Source organism: Cervus canadensis, chromosome 29 (assembly GCF_019320065.1).
Source record: "Cervus canadensis isolate Bull #8, Minnesota chromosome 29, ASM1932006v1, whole genome shotgun sequence".
Classification (NCBI taxonomy): Eukaryota; Metazoa; Chordata; class Mammalia; order Artiodactyla; family Cervidae; genus Cervus; species Cervus canadensis.
The window spans coordinates 46,152,981-46,165,049 of record NC_057414.1 but is presented as its reverse complement, the minus strand read 5'-3'; the positions used below and the strand labels follow the sequence as shown (position 1 = coordinate 46,165,049).

General features: G+C 55.4%; 1 protein-coding gene across 2 annotated transcripts in view; it reads left to right on the top strand.

Annotated features, from left to right (window-relative positions):
- Nucleotides 1-782, top strand: part of CDKN1C (cyclin dependent kinase inhibitor 1C) — a 2,592-nt gene extending 1,810 nt beyond the window's left edge. Inside the window, exon 4 of one of the 2 annotated variants that reach the window (XM_043452131.1) lies at nucleotides 85-782. In XM_043452131.1, coding sequence (XP_043308066.1) covers nucleotides 85-106 — 22 coding nt within the window. In that variant the 3' untranslated portion in view covers nucleotides 107-782. The remainder of the gene's footprint in view (nucleotides 1-84) is intronic. The other variant, XM_043452132.1, reaches the window with a different exon arrangement.
- Nucleotides 783-12,069: the final 11,287 nt, after the last annotated feature.

Below are 12,069 nucleotides of genomic sequence, written 5' to 3'. Positions count from 1 at the left end.
GGGGGGGGGGCGCGGGGAGGGGCGCCCCGCGCGGTCCTCGCGGCCCTTCTGTCGCCCCTCGTTCACTGCACCTCTCTCCCGTAGCCTCTTGCCCAAAGAGCCCTGACGGAGCCCGTCGGGCAGCGGACAGAAGAGGAGCGCTGGGCCTCGGCTGGGACCGTCCATGTAGCAGCAACCTGCGGCAGCTGCCGCGAAGCGTTCGGTTTCGTGTTTAAAGTTTGACAACTGTGCAATGTATTAATAACGTCTTTTATATCTAAATGTATTCTGCCCAAGGAGTACACTGGTCCCAAGGTGTAAAGCTTTAAGAGTCATTTATATAAAATGTTTAATCTCTGCTGAAACTCAGTGCAAAAAAATGAAAAAAGACAAAAAAAAAGGAAAAAAGAAAAAAAACCTGTATATTTGTACAAAAATTTTTAAAGTTATACTAACTTATATTTTCTATTTATGTCGAGGCGTGGGCCGCTCTGCCACGCCGCAGCTCGGTTATTGGTTATGCCAAAGGCACCTCACTCGCATCTGGTTATCAACAAGTGTAAATTTATTTTTTGTAGCGTATTCTGGGGGGTGGGGGTCACTCACAAGCTGTAGCTGCCGTACAAGCCCATCTAGCTTGCAGTCTCTTCGCGCTTTCGCTGTCCCTTTTTACTATTATGATTATTTTAAACTTGAAGACAAATCTGTTTTTTTTTGAAATGGTTCCTGAGCCGTCTGCACCACTGCCCCGGCTCCTCGTCCGCCGGGTTCTAAATAAAGAGGCCGAAACATGCTGCAACTCAGCTCCCGTGTGCTTGTACTGCCTCCAGCTTTCGCCCCTGGCACCCCCCAAAAGTTAGGGAGTTAGAGCTGGGGGGGCAGCCTAAGAGGGCGGGGGACGAGAACTTTCTCCTTGGCAGCGCTAGCGCGCCCACGTGCACCACGGCGCTAATTTAGGGATGAGCGGCCCCGCCCTAGCTGTCGGTTTATCACACACACGAATACACACACACACCCCGTGCAGGGCTCGGAGCAGAGACCAAGACTCAGTTTCCCTGGCTCCGGGGAAGCCACCCATACCCCGGCTGCCCAGTGGGACTCAGGTGGGCACCGGCGGGGGCCGGGCTGGTCGCGGGCCCAATGAGCGGGAACTTAGCTTTTAAAGTTCTTGAGACCCCGTACAAGGTGGAGCCTCAAGCCGCTCCGAAGCCCCCAACTTCGTGGGCCCTGGTGTCCCCCAGGGTGGGGCCGCAGGACCCAGATGTGTTCCCGGCCTGTTGGGCCCACAGTGGAGGAGGGGCGGGCTGCGGGGGAAGAAGAGGGAGGGGGAGACAAGGGGAGGCGCCCAGCGGCAGGTGGGGGTGGGGAGGGATGCGATGCGCCACGGCTTCGGTGGAAGAATTCAAGACTCGGTCCACGCGCACCCATCAGCCTTCTCGTCTCCAACTGCTCCCTTTTAGTCAACGGGAGAGGTTTATTATATATATTTTTTAGTAGCTGACCTATAAACCTCTGAAAATTATGGCTTACAACGGAAAGGGTGACGGAAAAGAGCAAAATCCGAAGGCTAGCGGTATTTTTGCCGGTGCCTCGGACCAGGGGAAGCGGAGAAGTGGTGGTGTATTTTTCTAAGTTAACTGTTTTGGGGCTGTTTGCGACACTGATGTCCCCCACGGGTCAGGGTCAAAGGCTTGGCTGAAGCCTCAGTCCTGGAGGTTCACTTACCCTCCCCCAGCTGCCTGAAAGGGTGGGGAGGAGGATGATGGAGATGGGTCCCCAGGCCCAGCTGGGGCTGAGAAAAGCCCCCCACCTCCCACCACTCAACGCCGCCCCCCCTTCCCCCGACACGGGACACGAGAGTGGGGCCCCTGCTGCCTTCAGCACAACCAGAATACAATGAGACCTGCCGTGACTTCAGTCCCCACGCCTATCCTCCAGCGTGGGGGTCTGCCCGAGGCCTGCCCCCCACCACACCGTGTGACCAGAAGCCAGCGAAGCCCTGCTGAGCGGGTGAGGGTGGTGGGAGCCATCGAGGGCAGCGACACCCTGCCTGAATGACACTCGTGACTGAGGACAGAGTCTGGCCGGGGTGGGCACCTCCCCACCCCCACACTCAGTGCTGCCCAGGCATCCTGGCCCCTGTCTGCCTCGCACAGCCCTAGCCCCCCGCCTGGGACCTGCAGATGCGGCCCCCTGCCAGCTGGATTCCTGGTGTCACCAAGGGTGGCTTTCTCAAAAGCAGTGCCAGGGCCGTGTAGAGATGGGGGCTAGTTCCTCCCCTAAGGGAAGGGGCTTGCAGCAGAGACTCAGAGGCTGCCCCCCGTAGGGAAAAAGGCCTGCATTTTGAGTCATGTGTGACCAGGCAGCTTATTATGGACCAGGCTGGGAAGACAGAATATAGGGCCTTTAACCATAAACCGAGGAAGGGAGGATGAAGGGGCAGAAGCTGAGGAGGGACTGCCCTGGGCAGTGGTGGGCAAGGCACTTTAGCTGGGTGTTCGGGCATGGGCTGGCACCCATGTGCCAGGCGGGACGGGGCCTGTGTGTGGACGGGGGACCAAGGCTGAGAGGGAGACAAGGTGAGCGCATTGGAGCCAGAGGGTCCTGGTGAAGCAGGAGAGGGGGGCCAAGGGGGCCCCAAGGAGAGTGGGGAGGTCTTCCCTGGTGCTGGCCTGGCCTTCTTGGTGCATGTTGGCGGGGGCACACAGTTTAAACATGAATAATGCTTAATTGAATAAATGTACTCGTTCCTTTTAGGGTATGCCTCCCGGGCCTCCTCACTTCCTGGACTCCCCTGGTCTCCTGGACCTTCCTGGGTCTGATGAACTGGGTCTGACCTTCCTCTAGTCAGTACGGAGCCCTTGGCGGGGGCGGGGGGTGGGAGGACGGGGGGCTGATTCAGAGGGGACAGAAGCTGAGGCAGTTTCAGAAAGCATCCTAAGGCTGCTGGGATGGGAGTGAAGCAGTGGCCACTTAGGGGCTCCTCTGGTGACCCAGGCAGAGGTACCAGGTTGGGATTTGCTGGTGGCCTGGGCTGGGCCGGGGAGGAGGGGGACCGGAAGGCAGGCAGTGGGAGGCCTGTGAGGGCCCTGGTGCAGCGTACACGTCAATGTGGGCCATGCTCAGAGCCTAGGAACCCTTTTCAGAGAAAGGCAGAGTCCCCCCGTTTTTGGACACAAGTTGTTGTCCAGGCAGCCCTGATTTCCACTCTCAGCCAGGCCCTGTGGTCGCCACGACACATTTAGTTCTCTCAGAAGTCCTGTCAGTGAGGCCTTAGCTTTCCACGTTACAGGTGAGGATGGCAAGGCCACTGGTCCAAGGTCACTTACTGGTAAAATGCCAGTCAGGGTGCAGCCCACGCTGCTGGCTCCATGGAACTAGCTGCCTTCCCTGATGCTGTCTCAAGAGCATTTATTTTTAAGTTTTACATTATTCAATGGTCTTCTCTGGGGGCTCAGTTGGTCAAGAGTCTGCCTACAATGCAGGAGACCCAGGTTCAATCCCTGGGTGGGGAAGATCCCCTGGAGAAGGAAATGGCAACCCACTCCAGTATTCTTGCCTGGAGAATCCCATGGACAGAGGAGCCTGATGGGCTACAGTCCATAGGGTCACAAAGAGTCACACGACTCTTTATTCAAATATTTAACGTTATTCAAATATTAATTAGAGTCTATATTTTATATGAGTTCACTCAGTGTTGGATATTCTGTGGGTTTAGACAGAAGTACCAGTCAACCTAAAGGGAATCAACCCTGAATATTCATTGGAAGGACTGATGCTGAAGCTGAAGCGCCAATACTTTGGCCACCTGATGTGAAGAACTGACTCATTGGAAAAGACCCTGATGCTGGGAACGATTGAAGGTGGGAGGAGAAGGGGACGACAGAGGACGAGGTGGTTGGATGGCATCACTGACTCAAGGGACATGTGTTTGAGCAAGCTCCAAGAGATGGTGAAGGACAGGGAAGCCTGGCGTGCTGCAGTCCATGGGGTTGCAGAGAGTCGGACATGACTTAGTGATTAAACAACAAGAGGGTGTTGTCACTGCCCCAGAGGCCCTCTGAGCTCTGCCTGTCCATCCTCCTTCCCAACCTCTGGGAACCACTCATCTTTAACTGTCTCCCTAGTGTTGCCTTTTCCAGAATGTCATGGACTTGTATTCATCCAGTGTGTAGCCTTTTCTCATTGGCTTCTCTTTCACTTGGATTTTCAAGTCTTCTCCAGATGAGCTTGATAACTCAGTTTTTAAAATTTCTGAAAAACACTCTATTGTCTGGATGGACCCTGTGCCTACTGAAGGGCATCTTGGTTTCTTCCAGATTTGGGCAATTATTCATCAAGCTGTACACATGTTCTGTGTGGACCTAAGATCTCAGCTCCTTGGAGGAAGTACCATGGAGCACAGTGGCTGGACCATACGATAAGAGAGCGTTGAGTTTTGTGAGATACTGACAAAGCAGCTGTCCTTTCTGCAGTGACTGAGAGTTCCCGCCCAACAGTGAGCCAGAGTTCCCATCCAAGACACTGCTTTTCAGACTTTTCTCCCGGATGGACCACACTGACCACCAGTTGGTGGACTCAAACAAATAAACAAATGAAAAGAAACCTAATTACAATTTAGACACAAAGACAAAGAATAATTAAAAATCAACGCTAGGGAATTCCCTGCAGTCCCGTGGTTAGGGCTTGGCACTTTCACTGCTGGGGCCTGGGGTTGATCCCTAATTGGAGAACTAAGATCCCACAAGCCATGAAGCTTGGCCAAAAAAAAAAAAAAAAAAAAAAAAAAAAAAAGCACCCTGATGATGACTGTGGCTCTCCGTCAGTACCTCTCAGGTTTGACCTGGCCGGGACAGAAAGCCCAAGCCACTGGTCAGCTGCTCCGCATGGTGGTGGACTGCATCATTGTCCAAGTACTTGCTGTCCCCCCAACTCATGGGAAACTCCTACATCTCCTGCATGTTGATATCAGACTTGGCCACGTGACTTGCTCTGGCCAGTGAAATGTGATTGGTCTGACGTAGGCCAGGGCTGAGCGGAAGTCCTTCCTCCCCCGGGTGGGGGGCCACCTTTTCATCTCTCTGCTAGGAGACCAGCAGGGTCCCAGTGGGCTGCCCCTACTGCTGACTTGCTGTAGAACCCAGCCCACCCCCACCAGGATGGAACTGTCGAGGAGGGAAATCCTTTGTGGTGGTGTGAGCTACCAACTGAGATCTTTGTTACGCAGCATGAGGTAAATTAAGCTGACAGAGACAGCACTGTTTTAGGTTTCCAGGAATGACGGCAAGGCCCCTCGGTGGTGGTGTCAAATTGTCCTGGGTGCTTGGACACATGTCTAGAAATTACGGGGCCTCCTCTCTGAGCTCTGCCTTCACTGTCGCATGGGTGCCAGCCCCAGTCTGTCTTGTTGAAGGTGGGAGGCTGAGTCTTTCAGCGTGGAAGGCCCGTGTCCTCACTGGTTGCTTTCTGTTCTGTGTTAGAGTTTGTATGTGCCATAAAAAGGGTCCAGTAGGTACACCAGACTTTATCTTCTTAGTCTGCAAAATCATTGCAGACAGTGACTGTAGCCATGAAATTAAAAGACGCTTGCTCCTTGGAAGAAAAGCAATGACCAACCTAGACAGTTTATTAAAAAGCAGAGACATCACTTTGCCTACAAAGGTCCATATAGTCAAAGCTGTGGTGTTTCCCGTAGTCACATATGGATGTGAGAGTTGGACCATAAAGAAGGCTGAGGGCCAAAGAATTGATACCTTCAGACTGTGGTGCTGAAGAAGACTCTTGTGAGTCTCCTGGACAGCGAGGAGATCAAACCACTTAAACCTAAAGGAAATCAACCCTGACTGTTCACTGAAAGGACTGCTGCTGAAGCTGAAGCTCCAATATTTTGGCCACCTGATACAAAGAGCTGATTCACTGTAATTCCTGATGCTGGGGAAGATTGAAGGCAGGAGGAGAAGGGGACCACAGAGGATGAAATGGTTGGATGGTATCACTGATTCAATGGACATGAGTTTGAGCAAACTCCGGGAGATGGTGAAGGACAGGGAAGCCTGGCGTGCTGCAGTCCGTGGGGTCGCAGAGAGTCAGACACGACTGAGCGTCTGAACAACGAGGCACACCAGGGAGTGTCCAGGTGGAGGAGCTGCAGGCGGGATGGAAGAATCTGAGGGCAGGACGGTGGTCCTTCTGCAGGGCTAACGGCACAGTGACCCGGGTTCTGACTGCATCCCTAGATGTGTATGTTGGCCATGTGTTCAGCCCCACCATGGGGACCCACCATCGTGAGCTTTCCCGAGGCGATAGGACTGATCACAAGGTATCACCCGAATGAGACCCCACACAGCACTTCCGCCTCTCCCCCACCTGGCCCCGCACTGATCTGGCTGGGTTGTCGGGGGACTTTGCTCACATTCCCACATCTCAGTGTGCTGGACCACAAAGGCATCGCTCCCACCCCAGGCAGGTTGGCAACTGGTGCTCAGGTGAGTGTTTCTGCAGATCTTGCTCCGGGTCGAAGGGGCCCGTCTCATCCCTGTGCATAGAGGCCCCACCTCCAAAGGCTGGGAGATCTGGAGGGGAAAGCCCTGGCCCCTTGCCTTAAACAGACAGCTCTGAGGGGCTGCCCCAGCTCTGGGGCTCGCAAGGGATTGGCGGAGACCTTTGTCACATCTGAGTTCAGAGCTCAGCTTCTCCCCTTCCCAAGCCTGCTCCTTCACTCCCCTGTATGGGTGAGTCTGAGAGTGGTCCCAAGTGAAACCTCCTGCACACACACGCGCACACACACACACACACGCACACACAGACACACAGACATACGCAGACACACAACACACATACACACGTGTCCAGTAACTCATCTAACTTTTTTATTTGTTGAAGGAAGAAAATTATCAAAATGTGGGAATGAGTCACAGTCTCAGGTTGAGGGCAAAAGAAGGGGGCGGCAGAGGATGAGATGGTTAGATAGCATCACTGACTCAGTGGACATGAATTCGAGCAAACTCTGGGAGATAACAGAGAACAGAGGAGCCTGCAGTCTGTGGGGTCACAGAGTTGGACATGACGTAGCCATTGAACAACAACAACACAGTCTTAGAGACTGAACTGTGTGCCCACAGTTGGGAGTGATTTTTTTTTTTAATCTTTATTTATTTATCTGGCTGTGCCAGGTCTTGTGGGATCTTTAGCAGAGGTATGTGAGCTCTTAGTTGAAGCTTGTGGGATCTAGTTTCTCGACCAGGGTCCCTGGTCCCCTGCATTGGAAGCATGGACTCTTAGCTCCTGGGCCACCAGGGAAGTCTCAACCATACTTAAGTAACCCCAATTACTTATTCTGAAGTTTAACATCGGTGTGTTTTAAGCCCGGAAGTGAGTTCTCCAGGGGTAGTGAAGATACAGGCTGGACCATTGACATGTGTTCCTTAGACTGAGAGAGAAATGGCCTTTGGCGGCCTGAGTGGCTTTAAGAAGAAATGCTGTGAACTTAGCTGTTGCCCGAGCCCCGGGGTTGGGGTCTCCCAGGAGCCAGCCCGCTTCCATGCGGCACGAACGTGTGTGCACATCCCCGTGAGCCCTGGAACCCAGCCGGGGCCGTGCCCCTCAGCGCCAGGGCATGGAGTCGGAGGAGCGCTGGCACCTGGCCCTGTCCCCCCACTGGCACGAGAGCACCTGCTCCGAGGATCTCTTGCCAAGTGAAAACCATCCCACTGCTTTGTGGTTTGAAACAACGGTTTTGTTGATACCTAGGCTGTGATGAGTCAGGAGCTCGGGAAGCGCTGGCAGGTAGCTTGGCTCTGGTGTAAGGGATATCAGCTAGGGTGGTTTGATGGGCTTGGGGGTTGACTCCCAGGCCGGCTGGCTCACTCCCACGCCCGGCAAAGCAGAGCCGCCCCCCAGCTGGGGCCTCCGCTCCTTCCCGTGGGGCATCTCCTCGGGCCTGCTTGGGCTTCCTCGCAGCGTGGCCGCTGGGTTCCGAGCACTCGTGATCCAGGTCCTGGCAGGAGTGGCAGGGCCTCTAAGAGCCGGGCCTGGGGTGTTGAATCCAGACACCTCTGCCCCGTCCGACCAGACAGTCACGTTGCCCGAGAGTCTGCAGCCACCCTGGCCACCCATGGCGCCCTTCCCGACAGCGCTCAGCCCCGGTGCTCGCTGAGTCCCCAGCCGGCTCTGCGGTTCTGCTCAGGACACACAGGACGATTGCTGCTGCTGTTCCGTTGGTCAGTCGTGGCCGACTCTCCGGGATCCCATGGACCGCGGCACGCCAGGCCTCCCTGTCTCTTACCGTCTCCCCGAGTTTTCCCAAGTTTGGCAGTGGTTACCCAGATGAAAAACAGAATAGGTTTCCTTCAGCAGGGAGTTTCAGTAATAAGCAGAACAGAGCAAGCACCAGGGGGTGGCTGGGTCCAGGCGAGAAAGAGTTGGGGGCATGTGCCTCCGCCAGTGGGGACCCCTCCCCACCAAGACCGCCGGAACGGCAGCAGGGCAGTACCTGAGGGGGGCATTTGCCGCAGCCCCTTCTGCCTTCTTTGATTGTACATGTGTGTCCTTTGTATAGATATGAGACACATAATAGGTATTATATATGTATCATGTACAGAGCACACACATACATATCATTTCTCCTTTTCTTTGTTAACTTTGTAGCTAGCGCTCAAGTTTCTCAGCAATAGCAACAGTATCACTTGTACCTCCTTTAAAAAAAAATGCTTAGGGAACTTGGAACCTGCAAACACACACCAAGTTAACAGAAGTGTACCATGAGCTCCACGTGCTCACCAGCCAGAGTCAACAATCGTTAACATTTTCCTAAACTTGTCAATTTTGTTTCCCTCCCCCAACTTTTCATTTTTTTTTTTTTTTTGGCTGTTTGTTTTAAAGCAGATTCCAGACCCCGAATCCTCTCACGGGGTAAGTCCGTCCCTACCACGGGGTGGGCGTTGGTTAACGAGTACCGTGTGGAACTGCAGGGCCGAGGGGGCTGTGGTCCAGCCCCACCGTCAGGGCAGTTTGTCCAGAAAGCACTCCTTCCCCGTGTCCTAGAAGATCAATGCTGGCTTCCAGGGATGGCCCCGGACTTCGTTTGAAAGCAGCACAGACACCTTGCTGACGTCACGCCAGTGCTGAAGCAGAGGCCTGGCACAGGGGACCAGTCCACGACATCCTGTTTACAGACGGTCATCGCTGCCCCAGAGGGCCTGCTCGGCAGCCTCCCACTGCGGGGACAGTCCCTGCCTGGAGAGGATATCCCAAGTCTGCCCTCGAGTCCTGGCTGCTCTGCTGAGCCTCTGCTGAGTCCATTTTTGGTGACTGAAGTAGAAATCCTAATAAAAATGGAGCTGTCGCACACGCAGGCCTCCCTGGGGAGGAGTCTGGCTGGGGTTTGAGACAAAGGCAAGGGTCTGTCTCCTCTGCTTTCCTGTGCAAACCTCTCCCCCACAACTGGCTCCTGCCCCAGGGGGGTCCCTGTGTGGCCTGTTAGACCCCAGAGGGGCACTGGCGTCAGGACCCAGGACCCAGCTCCCAGCCTGTGATGGAGAGACTTCCATTGGGTGTGATGGTGCTTTAAGCTCAGAGTCAGGAGCCTGATCAAGAAAGAGAGGGAGAGGGACCGGGTCTTGAGGGGGCATGCGAGGAAGGAAAGAAAGAAAGAAGGAAAGAAAGAAGAAGAGAGAGGAGGGAAGGAGGGAAGAAAGAAGAGGAAGGAAGGGAGAAGGAAGGGGAGGGTGAAGGACGTGCCATGAGAATCCTTCCAACAGACCCCCCCCCACCCAGTTTATTCTTGCTCTGTTTTCCTTCTTGGTGGCTCATCTCTGGGACCTGCCCTTCAGTTCTCCTTGTGCTGCTTTGGGGGCTTAGGGAGAGACCAGCCCCCTGCTCTGCCAGGCTCCCGCGGGGTGCCACAGCGTCTCCCTGGTTCCAACACAGACCCCTGCCACCTGCCTGGTGTGCTGAAGGCCCCAGCTCCCCGGGCCCCCCACCCCTGCCACCCAGCTCACCCCGCCAAGGGAAGGAGGTGAACAGAAACAGCCCGCCCAAAGAGCAAGAAAATCAGGAGCCCAGGCCCCAGGGGCGCAGATCCCCTGGGTTCTATGCGGAGACGGGCCTCCCAGTGAGGAGCCTTCCAGGGAGGCTGGCTGGGGCTGCCCCCGGGGAGGCAAGGAAGGAGGTGGGAGGAAATTGCAGTGGCTGGGCCACTGCACAGGCAGGAACCAAAAGTGGCACCCGGGCGGGGCGTTCAGGGGGAGACAGCCACTCAGCCCCGCTGGCAGGGGCCATTCCAGGTCAGAAATGCCCAAGCAGGAAATGAGATGCAACTTGTAAAGGACATCAAAGGAAATGGAAAAGCATTCTTCTAATATGTCAGGGAGAAAAGAGGGAGTGGGGGAAATGCTCGCGCTTGATAAGGGGCGGGCAGGGGGGAGATGAGAGGCACAGGATAATTAAAATCAAGATCATGGAGATCAACAGAGCTGGCGCTCTGGGGGTGGACGAGCACCTTCCTGCAGCCAGGGGACCCAAGGAGCAGGCTCAGGGGCCTCCTGGGGAGCCCCTCTGCTGGGACCCCAGATCTGTGTTCAGAGGCCTGGCCGTCCTAGCTGGCTCCTGCAGGCCCAGGGGTGGGCGTCCCTCAGGGTGCACGCCGCTGGCCACGAGCACATGGCTGGCAATGCCAAAGACAGGGTTGCTGAGTGCACTCCTTTTCCTGGAAGAAAACTCTTAGCAGAACCGGTGCCAACACGTGAGGATGCCTAGACCGTTGTGGTGCCCAAGTCTAGCCCCCTCCACGGACAGACAGGGTGCGCCACAGCAAGGAGAGACAGACTCATGGCCTGTCCACAGCCCGGGGCCACACCCGCCCTCCACTCAGGCCCAGCTTCAGGGTCGGTGAGAGGCTGGCTATTGGGGCAGGCCCTGTTCCCCGACTCTGCGGCTGCCTCCAAGGTGAGCCTGCCTGCTGCATCAGGGGCACCCGGGGTGCCATGATAGCCTCCGTAGGAGTAACACCTCCTGGCAGTCAAGAGGGCCCAGGCTGGCCATCGCTTCCACCCTCCAGGGAGGGAGATTGGGGGCCACCAAAGATGTTTAAGATCTGAGGAGGCCCACAGCTGCATGAGAGACAGGGAGGAATGCATGGTCAACCCCTACCCTGACCCCGTGGGCTCTGCTCCGTGTGGGCATTGGAAAACATTTGCTCCCTCTCCCCCGCCCTCTCTGCCCGGGGTCATCACGGAGATGACCATGGCTACAGGTTGGTTTTCTTTATCACGAGGTTGTAGGGGACATTGGTGCTGGTGCACGGGTGAGTGTCCACGAGCTGAAGGCTGTTCGCTCAGGTACCTGAGGGCGTGGCCCTTCCAGCTGGAGGCCTCAGTCCAGCCTCTGAGAGGGGCAGGCTGTTCTTGTTCAGTCGCTCAGCCGTGTCCGACTCTGTGACCCCATGGCCTGCAGCACGCCAGGCTCCCCTGTCCTTCACCATCTCCCGGAGCTTGCTCAGACTCATGTGCACTGAGTCGGTGATGCCATCCAACCATCTCATCCTCTGTTGTCCCCTTCTTCTCCCGCCTTCAATCTTTCCCAGCATCAGGGTCTTTCCCAATGAGTAGGCTCTTCGCATCAGGTGGCCAAAGTATTGGAGCTTCAGCATCAGTCCTTCCAATGAACACCCAGGACTGATCTCCTCTAGGATGGACTGGTTGGATCTCCTTGCAGTCCAAGGGACTCTCAAGAGTCTTCTCCAACACCACAGTTCAAAAACATCAATTCTTCACGCTCAGGCTTCTTTATGGTCCAGCTCTCACATCCCTACCTGACTCCTGGAAAAACCACAGGTTTGACTAGACGGACCTTTTTACAGGCTGGCAAGTCCCTAAATGGGCTGGACCTAGTTTAGGGAGCTAGGCCAGAGCAAGGCTGGCTGGGGGCTCAGAGGCAGCATTGTTTATCCCAGGCCTGGGCAGCAGAGAGCCTGGTTATGGGGTCAGGGTGCTTTCCCAGGCCCCCAGCCCTGTAATCAGCAGCTCGACAGTAACAACTGGGCTTCCAAAGCTCAAGAATTTGGTTCGGAGGCAGCTCCAGCGAGCACCTGAG